This window comes from Mustela putorius, unplaced genomic scaffold, assembly GCF_011764305.1.
Source record: "Mustela putorius furo isolate JIRA1106 unplaced genomic scaffold, ASM1176430v1.1 tig00000698_pilon_pilon_pilon, whole genome shotgun sequence".
Lineage (NCBI taxonomy): Eukaryota > Metazoa > Chordata > Mammalia > Carnivora > Mustelidae > Mustela > Mustela putorius.
In genome coordinates, this window is record NW_025421449.1 from 13,185,344 (window position 1) to 13,206,958 (window position 21,615).

The 21,615-nt window shown below is 39.5% G+C and overlaps 1 protein-coding gene across 3 annotated transcripts; it reads left to right on the forward strand.

Moving 5' to 3' along the window:
• The first annotated feature begins 898 nt into the window (after positions 1–898).
• On the forward strand, positions 899–19,842 carry GHITM (growth hormone inducible transmembrane protein). 3 transcript variants are annotated; one of them, XM_004765763.3, is made up of 9 exons: positions 899–1,049; positions 2,426–2,590; positions 3,985–4,084; positions 5,373–5,484; positions 6,097–6,238; positions 9,411–9,519; positions 16,141–16,329; positions 16,769–16,940; positions 18,384–19,842. In XM_004765763.3, exons 2-9 carry the CDS (start codon positions 2,462–2,464, stop codon positions 18,466–18,468), a joined length of 1,038 nt encoding a protein of 345 aa, XP_004765820.2. In that variant the 5' UTR covers positions 899–1,049; positions 2,426–2,461; the 3' UTR covers positions 18,469–19,842. The 3 variants fall into 3 exon arrangements, with proteins under 3 accessions (XP_004765820.2, XP_044939506.1, XP_004765821.2); XM_045083571.1 differs by lacking the exon at positions 899–1,049 and adding an exon at positions 1,192–1,216; XM_004765764.3 differs by lacking the exon at positions 899–1,049 and adding an exon at positions 1,632–1,656.
• Positions 19,843–21,615: the final 1,773 nt, after the last annotated feature.

The following is a 21,615-nucleotide window of genomic DNA, read 5'->3' on the forward strand; positions in this document are numbered from 1 at the left end:
GAATTTTACATGTTGTTAATCATCTTATCTAAAATAACATCCCTCTAAGGCTTTATGCGGCTTTATTTTTCTCCATGGTACTTATCACCACCAAACGTTTTGTCTATTTTTTGTCTCCACCAGAAAGTCAACACAGTAATGGCAAGGACTTTGTTTTGTCCAAACAACAGTATTGGTTGTGTTTTATTCATTTGTATACATCCCTAGTTCAGTGTTTGGTACAAAGTGCGACTCAGCAAATATTTGTATAATGGATAAAAGATAGTGAAAGAAAAAAACAAAACAAAATCTCTGTCGTGTAGCCGAGAGGTGGCTTTTCACTTTATAAATTATGTGTAATGAAAACATCTTCACAGTCCTCAGGACAAAGTAAGACGCAGAGACTGTTGTATCATGCTTGTAATACAAGTACACACCAAAGCTTGAAAATGTTTCGTGGAAGATCAGAGCAACCGGGAGGAAACCCTGCTAAAATCCGGCCGGTGACCTTGTGTGATTTAGACCCCTTCCTAGATTTCATGAGCCAGCCTTAGGCGTCAGACCCAAGAAACGGACTGGCTCCACTCTGAAACTACCACGTTTGGCACACTCTCCATCTCGCAAAAGGAGAAAAAAAGCAACATGAGGAAAGTAAAGGGGCAACGGAAAAATTTTTAGTTCTCACACATTTAATATTCTTTTTCAATTTTTACATTTTTGTTAAGTGCCGCTAGTGAAACTGTTCAGACAAAAAAGACTAGCCCCGCTACCCATAGCTAACATGGCTGAAATGCTTTCGCTGCCCACACCCAAAATGGACTCCGACTATGACGCTTCCCTCTGGCCCGGAAGCCCACCTGCCTACTGTACCAGCTCTTCCGTCAGAGATCTGCTCATGATTGGGTGACCCTAGTGTTTGGCGATTCTCCGGATGTTGCGTCACTCAGTGAGTAGGGGAAACTGCGCGCGCAGAGGCAGTAAGGAGCGGGCGGAGGTCCAGAGAGGTGTGCGCGTTTGCGTTTCGCCGGCCCGGAAGGGTAATTGTGCGGTTGAGGTGACCGGGGACTGAGGTATGGCTACTCCGGGCCTGCTAGCACCGGAGATCCGCTGCCCTGACGATCGGCTTCGTGGGGCCGTTGGGTGCATCTGAAATGGGCTGAAGGCGGCGTCGCTGCTGGATGCGTCACAGCCTGGCGGTGCCACAGCTTGGCGGCTCGTTAGGGTCATCGTTCTGCGGGTGACCGGGTGAAAGGGGGCGGCGGCGGCGGGGCCTGGGCTGGCGGGCAGGGGCTCGTCCCCGCTGCCCTCTTCTCCCTCGGGCAGAGGTGCTGAATCACCCAGCGGCTGGGCCGCACAGCCGCCGCCCTTTCAGATAAGGGAGTGCGGGAGTGGGGGTGTTAGAGGCGAGGGTGTTGTAGGGTTATGCGTTGACTTTGGGAGACTGGACGCTTGCTGCCGAGTTCTCTACCGAATCTGGAGAGCTGGGTGAACTTCCTCGGGGGACCGGGCCTCTGGGCTCGGTCATACTTCATCCGTTTTATAGCCAACGCACCTGAATCTCGGAGGGCAGACACTCACGAGGCCACTTTGGGCAGATTTCCATTTCGTTCTGTTGCGCGACATGCAGGCCACTCAACGAGGCCTCGTTCCGGGTCAGTGTGTTAACTACCGAAGGAGGTAAACCGCCACAGGCTGAGATGATGTAATGGCGTGAAAGTTGTAGAAGGTCTCGGTACATTCTCAGTGGTGTACACCCGGTATAGATTCAGGGGCAGAGCTGGAAGTTCGCTGGGTTAGGTATTTTTTAGCGAAGATTCTTAGCTTTGGGGGAATGCTAGGTAAAACATTCGTGGGTCCCGGTCCTAGAGGTTAAATCATTAGGACCAGAGTTAAGACCCAGCATCTGTATTTTAAGATGCATCCCAGGTGGTGTCAGTGCCTTGAGTATTTTTATCACATTTTGAAGGGAAGTAATATTTGGCATGTTTAGCAGAAATTTAAATGTTTGATTACTGTTGTGAAACCTTACAGTGCAGCATGACCTTGAAGAGTTACTAATCTCTTCCTTGGATGACATTTTTCTTCTGCTCAAAAGTTATACAGTCTTGTTTTAAATTTGCCCATTGAATGCTTAAAACCACATTTATAAAAGCCATCACATACACTGCAGTCGTAGTAAGATATTACCATCTGCACAGACAAGTCATACACCATACTGTTCAAGCTGGGATTTAATTCTGTTTTGGTGATCATCCCAAATTGGGTTCTGTGGAAACCCATTTGTGAAATAACAAATAAGCCGACAATTCATCATTAAATTTTAAAAGGTCCCTACTCCATTTTTCTACTAAAACATGATTGACCGGCCCTTCTGTGTCTCTGCATCTTTTCTGTGCCATTCCCTTAGTTGGTTAATGGGTTATTTTTTGTTTGTGTCTCAAACTAGCATTTCAGATCTGCTTGGTAAACCTGGTGCACCATCATGCTGGCAGCAAGATTTGTGTGTCTCCGGACACTCCCTTCCAGGGTCTTCCAACCAGCTTTCACCAAGGCCTCGCCTATTGTGAAGAATTCCATCACGAAGAATCAATGGCTCTTAACACCCAGCCGGGTAAAGATAATCTGATATTTTAATATTATGTCCATCTCTTTGTGCACGGGGACTCTTTCCTTTTTTTTTTTTTTTTAAACTGTATGAAGCTCCCTGTTCTACCATTAGTGATTTACTGAAACACTTAGCCATGATAATAGTCCCACATCAGCTCTTACTCCCCATTAGTTTTGTGTCATTGTGTTCCTCCTTATCATATAAGATAGAAAGAGCTTCTATAACTTTCTCTTTATCTACAGCTTTTAGAGTTTTATTCTGAGAATTTACAGTGATTGTGTGAGATTGAGAGCTGTATGGTACAACAAGGAGATCTTGGAACCTATAGTCAAAAGCTTAAGAACACAGGAATATTAACATTTCATTAGTAGCTTATTAATAATGTCATTTCAGCTCTTGATTAAAGAGTGGTAAAATCCATCAGGTTAGAGATTTTCTTTTTCTTTTCTAATAGATTTCTCCAGAATTCAGATTAGAAGTATAAATTTTGAAATGTGAGGTAGATAAAGAAATATATATAAGCTAAAAGAGACAACTGTTTTCCTCTTGAATTAACTGTTCTGCTGTTGAAAAAGAGCTAAAAAAAAAAAAAAGGTAATAATCATCCATCCCTTTGACTTTATGTTAAGGAAAGGTAATTTTCTTGAGCCCATTTCCCAGGTGAAAAAAAAAAGGTAGCCAATACTTAATGCATGAATGTTTTTTATAATTTTTTTTTAATATTTTATTTGTTTATTCGACACAGAGAGAGATCACAAGTAGGCAGAGAGAAGAGAGGGGGAAACAGGCTCCCCGGTGAGCAGAGAGCCCGATGTGGGACTCGATCCCAGGAATCTGGGATCATGACCTGAACTGAGCCACCCAGGTGCCCCTGCATGAATGTTTTTTAAAAGCTAGTGTTTAAAATATGATTCTGGAGATATAAGTCTGTAGTTAATGAAGTAATTATTATTGAAACTTTAAGAAGTTAAGTTGTAGGGGCACCTGAGTGGGTTAAAGCCTCTGCCTTCAACTCAGGTCATGATCTCAGGGTCCTGGGATCGAGCCCCACATCAGGCTCTCTGCTCCACGGGGATCCTCCTTCCTCCTCTCTCTCTTCCTGTCCCTCTGCCTATTTGTGATCTCTGTCTGTCAAGTAAATAAATAAAATCTTTAAAAAAAAAAAAAAGTTAAGTTGTAAACTAAGTCTTTAAGTGAATCACTTCAAAGATAGACCATAGGTAGGTAGGGTCTGCATTTAATTTTTTAGATTGGCTAACAGACCTTTATAATGAAACTACATACATAGAAAGTACCAAGTTATATAGAGTTTTCTAGTATAATGAGATATAATTATCTTCTATTAATAACATTGTTTTGATTTATGTGTCAATTGTCTTTGTTTTCATGTATATCAGCAATATGCCACCAAGACAAGAGTTGGGATCCGGCGCGGGAAAACTGGTCAAGAAATTAAGGAGGCAGCAATGGAACCATCAGTGGAAAAAATATTTAAAAGTAGGCAGTAGTCTTCAGTTTTTGAACTAGAGTATGTGAAAATGTTTTAAGAAGTCCATGAACAGCCTTCTAAAAATGTGTGCAAACTTATGTATGTGACTGTTTTCTGGGAAGAAAGGCAGTCATTCTTCAGGAACTCATGATCCAGAAAAGGTTGATACTTCACACTGGTTTCATTGATTCCAATCATATTTCTTCTAAAGAAAATTTTACTTTTACCATTAAAGTAAAAAAAAGGATTAATAGTTAATATGCCATGATATAAAAAATACAATCTGTTAAGGAAGTTCAGTTGAAGTTACATGAACTCTTAATTCAAGCATGTAATTATGAATGTTTTAGGAGAAAAATCACTAAAACAGATATTAATAAAAGCCTAGCTCTTCAATAAGAGTCCTCATAATTGGTTGTTCATATATGGCCTCCCTGGAAACAATACCTTAATGAAGTTTGTTTGAATTTCATCTTTGCAAGTTTAGATTGTTAATCTACCCAAATCTATTCATAGAACACTTGCTGGCTAACAACCTTACAAAGTGTCAATATAATGGGAAAGAGCTGTAATCTGTATCCATCTGGACAGTTCTTCCTGATTAATAAGTTTGCCCTAAAAAATAAATTACATGAATCATAAACTATAGCTTAGTAGTACTCTGAGTGAACAGATTCAAACTAAAAGGAGTGAGGTGCAGCCAGGTAAGGGTTGGTCAATTGTTTGTTTCACCTGCTCTTCTTCAGGGCACCCTCTCCCTTGATTGTGCTACATAAACACTGATTACATCCTTGGTTCCTTTTTTCCTTTGTCTACATCAAGCATCATCTTTGTTAATGGCACTTTATTTTATTATTTTTTAAGATTTTATTTATTTGACAGTTAATGGCATTTTATACACTGGTATAACTATTAACATTTCTTTCTCATCTTTTTCTTTCTAAGAGCATGAGGACATAACCCAGATTCTTATGAATGAAATAGTATGTATTAGAGAAATATCCCCATGTCTACAGACACACTGCCTCCTTAAATTTCTTCAGAGTGAAATTAGAGGCTAATCAGTTCTGGTCCTTTTTGTATTATTACACCTATGTTTTAGCAGTGCCCTTTTTACTGGTCCCCTAATTTTGAAGCCACTTACATCCGCATATGTTCTAATTATGGCTGTTACAAAGGACTGTGGTATATAGATTTTCCCCATACAAATATTAGAAAGGGCTTACCGTTAGCATGTTTAATTTAGTCAAGACATGACTGTATTAATTAATGTGCATTTCCCCCTGTGTTCTGCAGTTGATCAGATGGGAAGATGGTTTATTGCTGGAGGGGCTGCTGTTGGTCTTGGAGCATTGTGTTACTATGGCTTGGGAATGTCTAATGAGATCGGGGCTATTGAAAAAGCTGTGTAAGTAAATCATTCCCAAACATTTCCTATCTTCAAGGCTCCAGTTTTGTTTTCATCCATCTCTTTTGCCACTTTTGGAATGTTTTATATCTAAACTTCTAACTATAGAAATACACTTGCATGAAAAAAATTTCTTAGCATCTGTTCAAACGTAAGTCTTTTGCTAAGGTTATATGTGTTTAAGCAAGGAGGAAATGTGTTGCTTTGTATATGTGCCGAGCACTTACGTTTTGTATCATTTAATTTTTTTTTTTTAAAGATTTTATTTATTTATCAGAGAGAGAGAGGGGGAGAGAGCTAGCACAGGCAGACAGAATGGCAGGCAGAGGCAGAGGGAGAAGCAGGCTCCCTGCTGAGCAAGGAGCCCGATGTGGGACTCGATCCCAGGACGCTGGGATCATGACCTGAGCTGAAGGCAGCTGCTTAACCAACTGAGCCACTCAGGCGTCCCTTGTATCATTTAATTTTATAACTCCCAATATATCCGTCATTTCCATAATAAATAAGACTAGAGGAATAAATTGGTATTTCCCAAAGTTTCCCAGCTGTGAATGATTTAACCAAAACTTATATCCATATTTCTGTAAATTAATCATGTTGTGTTTCTTACAGAATTTGGCCTCAGTATGTGAAGGATAGAATTCATTCTACCTATATGTATTTAGCAGGAAGTATTGGTTTAACAGCTTTGTCCGCCCTGGCAGTGAGCAGAACTCCTGTTCTCATGAACTTCATGATGAGAGGCTCTTGGGTGGTAAGTCAGATTTGTTTTCCTTTTTCACTAATTATCAAATGATTAAACCAAAAATATTGGGGGGGTATTAAATGGAAGGGAATCCCTTACTATATTGAACAGTTGTTCAGATCTATGAATTAATAAGGCAACTGAGACAAAGTAGAAATTATATTCTGAGGTAAATCACAGATTATTCTTTGTTGAGTATTGTATTCAAATAGTGGCAAAGGGGTTGAAAATCAAACTTTACAAGGAATATCCAACTCACCTGGGAGCAGAGATCAAACAGCCTGTGTTTTATAGAGTTTGATTAATGGGAGGTGGGGGAGGCCGGCAATAAATGCAAAATCATCAGTGGAAAATACTTGTTGCTAACACTCTGAACTCTCTTGACCCTGTGTAAGGTTTTAGATTCTATGTTTCTTGAGCTTTTGTTATTTTGCTAGATAAAAAAAAAATTCAAAAGTGATAGCTATTTTTCTATTGTCTGGTTGAAGAAATGAGCTTGAGTAAGTGGTAAAGGATGAGCAATAGGAATTAGAAAATGTAAAACAAGTTGAAAGACTGTTTTTGTCTTAGACCAGTCGTGACGTTCTATGCAAGAGACATTATTGCATCAGAACTGTTGGAGGTTGGCATTTTTTATTGCAGGAGAGGACAAAGGTAGTCAAGGTTTGCAGAACAACTTGAACAGAGGAGAAGAGGAGTCATTAAAACTGGCTTCACACATGATCTGAGGGTCCTGGGATTCAGCCCCGCACTGACCTCCCTGCTCAGTGGGAAGTCTGCTTCTTGCTTGCTCACTGTCTCACTTGCTCACTCTCTCTCAAATAAATAAAACCTTAAAAAAAAAAAAAAAAACTGAGATAAAACTGGCTTCACAGTAGTGTCAAGAGTGAAGTTGGAGTATTTGAGGTCTAGAGTGTGAAGAAGACAATTAGGAAGACAATGTTTAATTGCCACACTGAGGAGAGTACCCAAGTAGTCAGAGGCCAGGGCAAATACTGAAACAGCAAAAAAATTTTTTTATTTAAGAACTCAAATGAAAGACACGAGAAGCGAGTATACCAACTACGGCTTTGTAAAATCTGTGAAATGAGGAATTGTAAGAATGTGAACTATGAATTTGAGACTAGAAGGGACTGAGGGAGGGGAGAGTTTGTATCATACAGATGTCCCATCGCTAGCCAGATCTAACTAACTTCCATCCATCTTCCAAAACCATACTATTTCCACTGCACTTTCCAAAGGAGAACCATTTAGGATAGCGTGGCCTTTTGGACACAAGTATAATTCAAATGGGTGTTATGAATCTCCTAACCCAGAAGTTCATGAGGGCACAGACTAAGCATGGTGCATTCTCACCAGAAATGTAAGTTTTATCAGGTAGATAATATAAAACAGGGCTTTTTAACAAAACACTATGGCTGCAAGAGAAAAATTAAAATATACAGAAGAGTTCAGCCCCTGAAGTAAGACTTCAAAGAAGTTTTGTGCTTGGGCCATATTCTCAGCTTCCTGTGGGCAGAAGATGACTCACCTGCTGTTAGGGCTACTTAAATAAAATAGTTTGGAAGGCCAGGCAGCTGCTACAGAGATGAAGATGAAGCTTTTGAGGGGTGACAGACATACCAATAAGGTCAAAGTTAGTACCAAGTGATTTTGGAACAGAGAAGAGGCTTGTGGCAGTCAGGGTCCCTCCCAGAAAAACTTCCCATGCGAGAAGGTAACCCTTGGATAAGTCAGCCAGATAGAAAAGAGGATTTCTTAGGCAAAATGAATAGAATTAAAGATCTATTTGCAGCTCCACCATTTCATGTAGCTGGAGTGTGTAGAGTATGGAAAAGTAAAAAGCAAAAAATGCAGTCGGGTCATGAACATGAAGAACCTTAAAGAAAAAAAAAATGTAATTGTAAATATCCTGAAAATGCCTTACATTTGAATGAAGTATGAAGAAATGTATGAAGTCATTTTTAGTAATTATCTCTCCATTAAAAAATGATTAAGTAGAACCCAGTGTGCTTATTTATATTAATGGGAGAAAAAACAGCTCTACTTTACATCAGTGGTTGAACATTCTCGTGCCGTGGGTCAGACAGGTAATGCAGAGGAAATAAATTGATCTTTGAATAGTTGGGCTACAAAATATCTGCCATTTTATCCAAGAGCTGCAGGTGTGCAGTTCCTGCTTCATGTTTTTTAAAGGTTCAGTATCATTTTCTATTATATGCACAAGGAATATTTAAGTGTGAAAAACAATATGGCAATCTAAGGCAAAGAAAAGGGATGGAAGACCCAAGTCAGCCAGAAAACTAAGAGAATAGATAAGTAGAATCTTACCCTCTCCTCTATTTTCCATGTGCTTCAGTTTTTTAGGTTTTTATTTAGCATATGATGGAGTTCAAGACAATGCACTATTATGTATATATTCTAATTAGTGTATCATGATTAATTTTTTTAAAATGCTGTCTGTGCTATACAAAAAAAATATTTTGGAATTCTTATTTTTTAAGATTTATTTATTTAAAGATTTTATTTGAGAGAGAATGAATGTTGGGGGTGGGGCGTAAAGGGACAAGCAGACTCACTGCTGAGCAGAGAGCAGGATGTGGGACTCAGTCCCAGGACGTGAAATCATGACCTGAGCTGAAGCCAGATGCTTAACCAGCTGAGCCACTCAGGCACTCTCAAGATTTATTTATTGAGAGAATAAGTGTGATGGAGCATGTGTGCCTGAGGAGGTGGGGGGTGGGGGGGTGACTGGGAGTAGTGGGGTAGTTGGGGCAGAGAGAGAGAATCCAAAGCTGACTCCATGCTGAGCTCAGAGCCAGACATGGGCTCCATCTCATGACCCTGAGATCATGACCTGAGCCAAAACCAAGAGTCAGATGCTTAACCAACTGAGCCATCCAGGCATCTCTATTTTGGGATCCTTAAAGAGGTTTTGTTAGACCTCTCTGTCTATCAAAAATAAAATTTTAAAAAGATGGTATCTGTCAAAGCTCAACTCACTTGAAGGTGTCTGCAAAACTTTGTGTGGCAGTAGGGGGCACTCTTGCCTCCTGCTTGGATCCCTTCACTATCCTTTAAGTGGGGTGTTTTGGAGGGACTAGCAAAACTTGGAACTTGTAGGCTTCTACTTGGTTGTTGTATAAAGATTGATTTTTCTCAGTAATAATGTGTCTTTTAGACGATTGGTGCAACCTTTGCAGCCATGATTGGAGCTGGAATGATGGTACAATCAATACCATATGACCAGAGCCCAGGCCCAAAGCATCTTGCTTGGCTACTGCATTCTGGTATGTTCTAATTTTAATTTTTTACTTAGCAACCTTCATTACTTTTTTTTCTTCTTTTTTTAGTGGCTCTTCATAACTGTAAATGACTTGTGTATAATTTAATAAAACCTTGTGTTTAGAAAACACTTACTAGTTCTTTTGTACTTACTAGTGGTTGTTTATTGCCAGACATCTTCTCTGAAAAGTTAATGATTCTGCTGCTTAGACCATGGGCATCCCCAGTATTACATTTGGCCTCCTATGGCAGTCTAGTATATATGCAGAGATTTCCTTTATGTATTTTGTGTGCTTCTGGGAGGGTTTCAGACCTGGTACACATTACCTGAGAATTGTTCTTAATGTATTTTTAGAAAATTTTTTAAATGAGGGTGGAGAAGAAAAGGAGGAGGTAAGACACATGAAAAAATAGGAGTAGAGGATTTTGCAGTGGAGCATTGGAAGAAAGAACCCAGTAAAAAAGATCATTGGAAATGCACATTTGTGTCTGATATGGTTAGCTCAGTCATTATTTAGATAGGTTTAGCACAAAGTTACTGTAGACAGGGCGAAGGCTACCCACCTTGGGTATTGTAGGACAGTTTTAATATCCTTTTGTAGGTGTATGTTGTGATTCCTCCCTTAATTGTGGAGACACAAATACTTTGGATAACATGTTTTCCTTCTCAGGTATCCCAGGAGAGTCTGACTGTGGGTTGAACAGAGGCAGCTAGACCCAGAAACAAAAGTACTTAGATACATGTTCTTTACCACAAAATGAGACATATTTTGTTTTTTTTCCAGTTGTTTTTTTTTTTTTTTAATTTGAGTATCGCTGACACAATGTTACAGTAGCTGCAGGTATACAGCATAGTGATTCAGTTTCTCTGTATGTTTTGCTATACTCCCCACAAGTAGCTACCATCTGTCACCACACACAGCACTATTGCAGTATCACTGATTGTGTTCCCTGCGCTGTGCCTTTTGCTCCTGTGACTTGATTGCATAACTGGAAGCTTGTATCTCTCACTCCCCTTCACCCATTTTGCATACCCTGCCACCTCCCCTCGGGCAACCATCAATTTGCTCTCTGTCTTTATGGATCTGTTTCTGCTTTTTATTCGTTTATTCACTTAAATAAAACAAGACAAATTTTATAAGCATTTTCCTTGAAACTTACAGGGAAACAGACGGAAATGTTTCTAACCTGGGTCAGTAAATGGAAATTAGGTATTTGGCATCCAGTATGAAAAATTTCTGGCGTGAACTGTCATTTATATTCTTCCCGTGCTGTCTTTGTTTTGGTAAATATGAGACAGCATGACTTGACAGCCTTAGTTTTGAAAGTCTCTTCTGTTAAGGTCTGAGGTTATTCAACTGTAGGTACTCTCCAGGGAGCTTTACCAGATAAAATCCTTGTGATTGAGGGAGGTGGTCTATTGTCTTCTAGTACCAATAACCTGCTTTTAAGGAAAAAAAATTACTCAAGATACATGTACTTCTATGACATGTAATATCTGAGTGCTATCTGCAAATATTTAAGGATTATTTTGCTTTAGAACAACTACATACCATAGTAGTATACAAAACTTTTTTCTCTCAGGTATATGTATTCTTGCATTAAAACACCAAAATCCTCACCATCTGAGTTTAGCATTAGTATGTTACCCAGAGAATGGAGTTCTGCACCTTTTTCCCATTTTAGACACTGTTTTCCTTGAGAGGACAAGTTCAGTGTTTTTATCTCTGATAAGTATTAAATACTTAGAGGCTTATTGAATTAAGTCAAAATAGCTATATAGTGTGAGTTTAGAATAAGGGCTCTCTGGGTTGCTTAGAAAACTCCTTTAATGTGCTATAAACTACTGGGCTCAAAGTATTTTATGTGTTGGAGGAGGCCCCCAAGACCACCCATTCATTCGTTTAGAGTTCTTTTGGTTTTTTTAGAAGAAGCATATACTTGTACTCAGAGCTAAAGTTTATTACAATAAAAGGACACATGATAGCATCTGCAAGGGGAAAAAATACGGGTAGAGTCTGGAGAAATTCATCCACAGGCTTTCAGTGCTCCCTGCTTTCTTTGAGGGGACTTAGCAAGGAAGTGAAAAGTACAGTGAGATGGAAGCCCATTAGAGACTTGAAGCCTGAGGGCTGAGGGTTTTTATTAAGGGCTAATCATAGAAGTACCTTCCTAGTAACTACCAAGATACAGATTTCCAGAAGGAAAGCAGGCTTTCAGCATAACTCACATTGTTTTCACAAGTAGTCTAACCCTGCCAGTTACAGAATGCTTCATGTGCCAAGTTCTTAAGTAGCCAAGGACCAGCCCAGCAAGCAAGTCTTTTTAAAGATGACCTTGGGCTTGCTATAGTGACCTTTCGCTGTACAGCATGAATGTCAGTTTTTGCTTTACATTTCATCTGTATCTTGAGCCATGCAGGCAGGCATTCGCATTTCCATTTCATGGATGAGGAAATAGAGGCTATGTGAGGTCACACTGGCAGGTGCCACAGTCAAAACTGACACACTTACTTCTTCGAGTCCAGCCCTCTCTCTTCTACTCTTTCTTTCGCTGGTATGATTGAGATGAGACTTGCAGGGAGTTTGGATGACCCAAAGGCAGTCCCTCACAATATTAAAGGGACATCAGAGTTGGCTTTTGACGAGTATTAACTTACCAGTGCATTCCATTTTCATTTTTCACCCAGATGTTTAGCATTGTGTTAACACAGCTGTGGTCTTACTCAGGATTAAGTGATACTATGTAGGAATTACTGAATGATCATTGGAAAAACTATTCTAATTGTGTTTTTCCTCCCAGCTTTATTAGGATATAATTGACACATAACATCCTATAAATTTTAAGATGTGTAACTGGTTGATTTAATACATTTATATATTGCAAAATGATTACCACCATAGCATTAGCTAACACTCCATTCCACATTTACTATTTTTTGTGGTGAGAACATGTAAAATGTATTCTGTTAACAACATTCAAGTATATGATACAGGATTAGCTGTAATCACCATGATGTATGTTAGGGCTTCAAATTTGTTCATCTTATAATTGGAAATTTATATCCTTTGACCAGTTATCTCCTCATTTCCCCCACATTTCTACCCCTGGTAACCACCACTCTTCTCTGTTTCTCTGAATTTGACTTTTTACTATGACTTTTTTACTATGTAGGAATTACTGAAATGATCATTTTTTTAGGTTTCCTAATACAATTGAGATCATGTGCTGTTTGTCTTTTTATTCTTTCTTTCTTTTTTTTTTTTAAGATTATTTATTTATTTATTTGACAGAGAGATCAGAAGTAGGCAGAGAGGCAGGCAGAGAGAGAGGGAGGGGAGCAGGCTCCCTGCCAAGCAGAGAGCCCAATGCAGGGCTTGATCTCAGGACCCTGAGATCATGACCTAAGCCGAAGGCAGAGTCTTTAACCCTCTGAGCCACCCAGACGCCCCTCTTTCTCATATTTCACTTAGTGTAATGCCTTCAGGGTCCATTCATGTTGTCAAAAATGGCAAGAGTTTATTTTTTTTATATCTGAATATTACTCTGTTTTATATATATGCCACATTGTCTTTATCCATTCACCCATTAAAGGACAATATGATCTTTGCATCTTGGAGATTGTGAACAGTGCTGCAGTGAACATGGGGGCACAGTCACCTCTGTGACATCCTGATTTCAGTTCTTTTGGTTAAAAGCCCAGAAGTGGGATTGTTGAATGATATGGTAGTTATAGTTTTAATTTTTTAAGGAACCCCCATACTCTTCCATACTGGCTGTACCAGTTGGATGAATGCCAGTTTGATCCACAATAATGTTGAGCTATCCTTGTTCTGTAACTGATATGTCCTTAAGTAGCAAACATCTGTTACCATTTAAGATTTTTATGAGAAAATATTGAAAGATCTCTGACAGCCTCCCTAAAAGTTTTGCTAAAGGTGCAGGACGGCTGGACTACAGCTGCCTACACCATCAGAAAACTAGCCTTAGAGAACAGACTCACCAAAGAGCCAGATGGTGCGGAACAGACCTTTGGAGGGACCTTCCTGCAGCTGACAAGAAAGTCTGGAGGACCAGACTACCCCCCACAAAGGCCTCTAACTTAGGGGCTACTGTTGTGAAAAGGCCAGGACTCAGGTGCCCACATTCTGTGAGGACAGGTCTCCCAGAGGGCCAGAACACACGAGCCTGATTGCCAAAGAGTTAGGCCACGAGAGTTGGACCTCTCAGAGGACTGTGGCGTCTAGGATGAGGCCTTGGCAGAGCATGGTGGCCAGGATCTTTGGAAGATTAAGCCACCCAAGGGCCAGCCCCCCAGTGATAAAAGCTCCAGAGATAGAATCTCCAGTGAACCTAGCCATGAAGAACGGAAAGAGGATTGTACCATGGTTGTCAAGGCCAGCTGGGAAATTGTTCAGCAGGGTCAGCCTACATAGAAGAGAACCATGGGAGGGACAGACCATGGAAAACAGGACCACCAAGCTGGACCCTGGAGAGCCAGGGGACGACCAGGTGTCATGGGGTGGGAGGTGAAAGGGCCATGAGGAAGACAGGGCCTCATTCATCCTTGCTCCCTGGTACCAGCTCTGTGTCCTACCCCCCGCCATTGGTGGCTAATGGGGTCAAAGGAAGCTGGAGAAATTAGCTGGCACATCAGTATAGAGAAAGGAGGAAGAAGGACACTCTTTCATCCTCTTCCTGTGGCTTAATCCAAATTTCAGGACAGGGAGTTACCTGGGGTAAGTAAAGTTGGGAGCCTGATGGAGAATAAAGGTTTTTCTTGGCTTCTGCAAAAAAATACATTTTGGGAGCACCTGGTTGGCTCAGTGGGTTAAGCCTCTGCCTTCAGCTCAGGTCATGATCTCAGGGCCCTGGGATCAAGCTCCACATCAGGCTCTCTGCTCAGCAGGAAGCCTGCTTCCCCCTCTGTCTCTGCCTGCCTCTTTGCCTACTTGTGATCTTTCTCCCTGTCAAATAAAATCTTTTTTAAAAACATTTTTTTGCTAAAAATTTTGCTGTCTGTTGTAAAACTGTTGGGATTCCTTATACACAATGGAATACTATGCAGCCATCAAAAGAAATGAAATCTTGCCATTTGCAACGACGTGGATGGAACTAGAGGTTATCATGCTTAGCGAAATAAGTCAGTCAGAGAAAGACAACTATCATATGATCTCCCTGATATGAGGAAGTGGAGATGCAACATGGCAGGTTAAGGGGGTAGGAGAAGAATAAATGAAACAAGATGGGATTGGGAGGGAGGCAAACCATAAGTGACTCTTAATGTCACAAAACAAACTGAGGGTTGCCGGGGGGAGGGGGATGGAGTTATGGACATTGGGGAGGGTATGTGCTTTGGTGAGTGCTGTGAAGTGTGTAAACCTGGCGATTCACAGACCTGTACCCCTGGGGATAAAAATACATTAATATGTTTATAAAAAATTTAAAAAATTAGAAGAAAGACAGTAGAGTAACCGAGAAAATTAAAAACATACACACACACACACATACACACACCCCTACACCTCTGTTGGGATTCCTAATAGAAATGTAAAGATTCCTAGAGGAATGTTTATCCAGTGTCTTTCTTACAGCAAAATATATTTTTAATTATTTATTATCATGAGTTATATCTTCCTACTCAATCTAGAAATGTTACTCTCAACAAAAGAGATACTGGTGTTGACATTATATATGGCAATAGCTGTGCCTATTCCATGAGTTAAATATGGACATTTAATGTTTAAGAGGATTGATAACTTGCTCTACTTACCACTGAAATAATGCCTTGTCTACAATTAATTTTTTTTTAATTAGGGAGTTCTGTTTGCTAATTTTTGATACCTTTTGCTGTAATTTTTCTGAACTTGTTTGTAAATATCTGACAACTGAAATTACTATTCAGAAGCTGAGATGATATTCCCTATTCCACAAGGAAACAGCACTGCCTGTCCTTGAAGTTCCTGCATTTTAGGATTAGCATCCTATACCATTCTCTCGCTCTACCTTGTTCCCTCTTGGCAGGAGCCAAGACCTTCAGTTATTCCTATCAAGGCGTTTAATCTCAATTCTCATACATAATGGTCGTTGTTGCATAGAATACCAGTAGGCTCACATCCCGGTAATGACGTATAAAGAATTTGATAAAGTTACTTAAAAATCTAGATTAGTGTTTGTACTCTTGATTTGAGACAGTTTAAGAATAGTGTTATTGGGGCACCTAGGTGCCTTGGTTAGTTGGGCGACTGCCTTCAGCTCAGGTCATGATCCTTGGAGTCCTGGGATTGAGTCCCACATCGGTCTCCCTGCTCGACAGGAAGTCTGTTTCTCCCACTGACCTCTTTCCTCTTGTATTCTCTGTCTCATTCTCTCTTTCCTTCTCTCTCTCTCTCAAATAAGTAAAATCCTTAAAGGAAAAAAAAAAAAAAAGAACAGTGTTATTGTTGTGATTTCGAATTTGGATAGCCGCAAGTTTAGGTTGTGGGATTCAGGGGTAGTATGACCTAGATAAGGGAGAGACTTCGTAGTCCTGTTGTTTAACAATGAGGTGTACGATATTCACCTAAAAGTGGCTTTTTTTTTTTTTTTTTTGGTTATTTAGTAAAAACTGCTTGCTGTTTCTCCAGGTATAATGGGTGCAGTGGTGGCTCCACTGACGATATTAGGGGGGCCTCTTCTCATCAGAGCTGCGTGGTATACAGCAGGCATTGTGGGAGGCCTCTCCACTGTGGCCATGTGTGCACCCAGTGAGAAGTTTCTGAACATGGGAGCACCCCTGGGAGTGGGCCTGGGTCTCGTCTTCGTATCCTCACTGGGTAAGCGGCTGTGTTTTGAGACTCTTGGTATCCTAAAATCATTGTTGGTACTCAGTTATCCTAATGGAGGGAATTTATTAAGAGTCACTTTTAAAAGTTTAAAAGGGAGACACTGATTAGAGTGTATTTTCCTGTTTGGCATCATGGTAAACTATTATTTTTTGTTTTACCCAATACATCTAAAATGGAAAAGTTGGTCTGAAGAACATGAAAGTTACTCTTGATCAAGAGCCTTTCTGTAATGTAAGCAAGTGACCTGCTGCAGGAATGAGTATAATGGATTTGGAATTGAATATGCATGAAATTATATAGTGTATATAGTCAGTCCTTTTCTTATCTGTGCCGTACATCAAAAGAAGTTTGCTTGTTTCTGTCTTAAGTAACATTCATCATAGATCAATTATAGAAATGAGGCTAGTTTTTTTTTCTCCCCTTCCAGGATCTATGTTTCTTCCACCTACCACTGTGGCTGGTGCCACTTTGTACTCAGTGGCAATTTATGGTGGATTAGTTCTTTTCAGTATGTTTCTTCTGCATGATACACAGAAAGTAATCAAGCGTGCAGAAATAATACCAGCGTATGGAATTCAAAAATATGATCCCATCAATTCGTAAGTAGTCTTTAACGTCTTCCCTTTGTTACATAGTACGTTTGTGGAATTATCTATTTTAGTTTCCTAGGGTTACTGTAACAGACTACAAACTGAGTGGTAAAACAAGGGAGATTGACACTCCGGCATTTCTGGAGTCGAGAAGTCTGAAATCAAGGTGTGACCAGGATTGATACCTTCTGAGGTCTTTGAGAGACTGTTCCATGCCTCTCTTCTAGCTGTTTGTTTTGGCCAGCAGCCCTGGGTATTCCTTGGCCTGTAGACACATTACCCCAGTCTCTACCTCTGTCTTCACAGCACTCTTCCTATGTGTCTGTCTCCAGTCATTTGGGATTGAGGCCCACCCTACTGCCATATTAACCTCATTTTTTTTTTAATTTTATTAATTTATTTGACAGGCGGAGATCATACGTAGGCAGAGAGGCAGGCAGAAAGAGAGGGGGAAGCAAGCTCCCTGCTGAGCAGAGAGCCTGATGTGGGCCTCGATCTCAGGACCCTGAGATCATGACCTGAGCCGAAGGCAGACGCTTAACCCACTGAGCCACCTAGGCGCCCCATATTAACCTCATCTTAACTCACATCTTGTTTACATTTGCAGACATCCTATTTCCAAATAAGGTCACCTTTACAGGTAGAGGGATTAGGATGTCAGTGTATCTTTTTAATTCAACCCACAGCAGTAGGTTTGTCAAATTGTATCATATTTATTTCTGTTGCTGTTTGGTCTGTTTTTTATCTCGTCAGTAAGCTAAGTATCCACAGAACATTTGATTAGATCATGACTAAGTAATATTTAGGTATTCGGTTAAGGCAGTATTTACCTGTTTTTGTTGATTAGCTTTATGGTGCAACTGTTACATAATAATGCTTTTCCCTTTTCTTGGACTCTTCACCAGAATAGGTTGTTTTAGCTTTCTTGAGTTTCATGTTGTCTGTCACATTTTTTGAAGTAATTTTTTTTCCCTTGAAACTGAAATTCAGTGTAATTTTTTTTTTTTTAAATGCTGCTTTAACACAGATTATAACACTTTTCTTTGGTTGGTGGTAGGAAGAGGGGTTGCCTTGAGGAGATATATTTAAAAATGCTAGACTTCTGTCTAACACATTTTTGTGAAGGTGTTTCTTTGGTTTTGGCTCGATTATTTCATTGTCTATCACCCAGGGGATTTTTTTGGCAAGATACTACACTCATAAGAACATGTCAGAGGATAGAATAATGATTTTTTAAATTGCCTTTTAACATTTCAAAGATTAATCTGCCAGAAAACCTTGACTTCAGTCCACGGCTTCCTTAGTTGACATCTTTTCTTTTTTTAATTTCCATTTCATATACCTATGACAAGTAATCAGTATTAAGAAATAGCTTGTCTAGATTAAGAAATAGTTTTTATCATTGTTATTAGAATTACATCCTCTATAACTGACCATAATTTGCTTTTCCAGGATGCTGGGAATCTACATTGATACATTAAATATATTTATGCGAGTTGCCAGTATTCTAGCAACTGGAAGCAACAGAAAGAAATGACATGCCTCAGCTTCTGACTTCTTTATACGTCAGATATCTTGCTTGTTTAATAGGGACAAGTATTCATTAAATAGTTCGTACAAGCAGCTTTCACTGAAGTTTAGAAGATAAGACTTGTCACCATGTTTCAGTTGTTCCGGTGATGTGATGCTTCCGGTCTCCTTTTTCTTCTGCAGAATAAATTCATTTCTCTTCCAAATAAGCACACACATTTCTAGTGCTCATGTTTGAGTAATTCTTAAATGTTTCAATGAATGTGAAAACTAAAGTTTGTGTTGTGAGAATTTAACTGTTCTATTCTAAAATTAATTTGACTGAAAACTAGACAACTCTGTTTTGCTGCGTATCTTTTGAAATGCAGAAATATTACAAGTAATCTTGTAGGTGATGTAGAGGTTTGGTAAAGGGACCAGAGAGAAGCAAAGAGTCACCTGCAGTCATTCTTTGAATATGTAGCACTTGTGTAATTGGTGCCGAGCTACTGAGAGGGTTTTGGCTATTTAAAAACAAATCATAGCTATTTTTACATTGATCTGTTGAACTTTTCAAAAGCATTGAGCATAAAACAAAAATACAGGTGATTCATTCTCCTGATGTTCCTTTCTTTCTCAGTGCTATCTTTACAACATCCATATAATTTTGTTTGGCTTCTCATTGTTTGACATTGCTAGGACAGTCCAGAATGTTAATTGTATGGAGAATTCCTGATACGTGTTATGTATGTGTAAGTTTTATTTTTGAACCTTATAGAACAAAATATCCTTAAAATTCTTCTCAGGATAAAGCATTCAAAGCATGAAAACTCTTGCATTTTCAAATATACAAACACTGTGTTCCTAATTGCTGGATTTTTGTGCATATTTATTGAGATATTACTGACATATTATTAATAGAATACATGCTTGCGTTTCCCATCTCACTTCAGGCATCAGAAAAGCCTTATGTGGCTCACACATAAGATTATGAAAGCAGTTTTTCTCCCAGCTCCCAGGACTTGGTTTCTTCTGTTCCTCTCAGACTAAGCACTTAAAAAAAAAAAAAAAAAAAAAAAAAAAAAAAGGGAGGACGTAGCTAGTCTTTCTTCATGAACTGTGTCAGTCAAAACTGTAATAGGCAAAATGCTTTGTCAGAGTTTCCCACAGCAGACTTTTCCTTCACCTGCATAGACTATTACTTGACTCTCTTGTGACATTTGTGTTTTGATACGAAAGAGTTATTTTTGGAAGTTCTTAATGAATGAACTAAGTATGTATGATTATCAAAATGACTTGTATTTTTGACAAATATTTATTACAGTAATCCAGAAGTAATTATTCTTACCACCTCAAATTACATAGGATGCTTCTTTCTGAAATAATAAAGGTTTCAGCCAGATGGTGATTGGTCTATAATTTTTCCAGCTGAACCATATGCATACTGTTTGAATAGAGGATTTGTTTCATTTGTTTTCTCTTCCTGACCTAGTATGTAGAATATAGTGTGATGATGACCATGGTGCTTACCTCCAGACTACCTTTAATTGAGCCTGCCTTTTCCACCTATTTCTTAGGTGACCTTGGGCAAATTACTTCACCTCTCGTGCCCATTTTCTTATCTGTAAAATGGAGATGGTAACAGAACCAGCATCATAGGATTGGGGTAAAATGTGTGGACATTTAGCACTATGTAAGTTTTAACTGCTATTGCTGGTTTGTGGGGGGCTGGGTGGTGAGGAGAGTTGTCCTAAGAAAAATCCAAGCGCCAAACTTCTATTTTTTCCCTTCTCTACTTTAGTCACTACCCTTCAATGTGATCTTGAAGGTCCTTTTGTCTTCAGTCATTTTAGAACCCAAAATTTATATCCCTATGTTTGGATGGTATCACACAAAACAGAATGATAGAATTTCAACAGTAGGTATTAGGCAGAAGCTTATTTAGGAAAACAAGGTGGTTAATTTAGTAACTTGGTATATTTTTACATCACTTTTTCTGACTTTGCTAAGACAAGACTTCAATATATAAAGTGAATTATATAAAATGTGAATTCTACAAAATAAAATACTATATAAAGTGGTAATGAAAAAATCCCTGGTTCCTAGGCTCTGTTAACATGCTGCTGAGGGGTTTTCTTCACATCACTCACAGGAAGAGTGAAGACCTACACATTAATAGGCTTTAGGCAAAAAACAAAAACCTTCTCATTTTCTGAAGCATCACCTGAAGTTTTACAGAATAACTGAGATGTGTGTTTAAAAATAATCACACAAAAAATAAAGGCCCTTTTGGTTTGCCTAGAATGCTCTTGTGACATGCAGTCAGAAAATGAGTGTGGCAGGCACCGTGCCACTGAAACCCAGGGGAGACAGCCAGGGTCCATTAGGGCAAGTGTCCTAAGAGCACAGCAATGAGTTTCCAAAGTGTGCCAGGAAGAAGTCTTCCAAGACTAAGCAAGAGTTCCAGCACATAATAAAGGCAGTGAGGGTGTTTTCTCACAGCCAGAATGTGATGGAGAAAGGGTCAGAAAGCAGGGAAGGATGGCAAGAAATACCAGTCCCTTGAAGCCTGATTTCTGCTCACAACACGTATATGTTCTGTGCACTTTAAAGTGTTAGCATGTGGGGAGGGAAAGGCAGGCACATTTCCCTTAAAATTGTTCATCTACATAGAGGGTGTGTATATCCATGTTCAAGTTCTTGAAACTGAATGACAACTGAGATTTTTGTCCTTTCAATATGGTAGGAGGGTCCAGATACCCTGTTAATTGCTCATGATTCAGTTATTTGCATAATGTGTGCTAAGTCTTGTATAAATCATAACATTACTTTGAACTAGGTTCTTAATCCCATCTTGCCAAGGACTAAGCTGAAGCCCACAAGCTCAGTATTTGCACAAGGTCTTAGGGCTGGGAAGAAGTGGTAGAGTTGAATGTCTTAGCCAGTTATGCTTGGAAAGTTTGACCAGTACCACAGATCTGAAATCCTATTTGAGGATCAAAAGCACTGTACAAATTAAATAGATTGAGACTTTGCTAAAAATACTTTAGAGCATTAGAATTTTAATGTTTATCAAAAGGGGCACCTGGGTGGCTCAGTTGAAGTGTCTGCCTTTGGCTTAAGTCATGATCCTGGAGTCCCAGGGTCGAGCCCCGAATCTGGCTTCCTGCTCAGT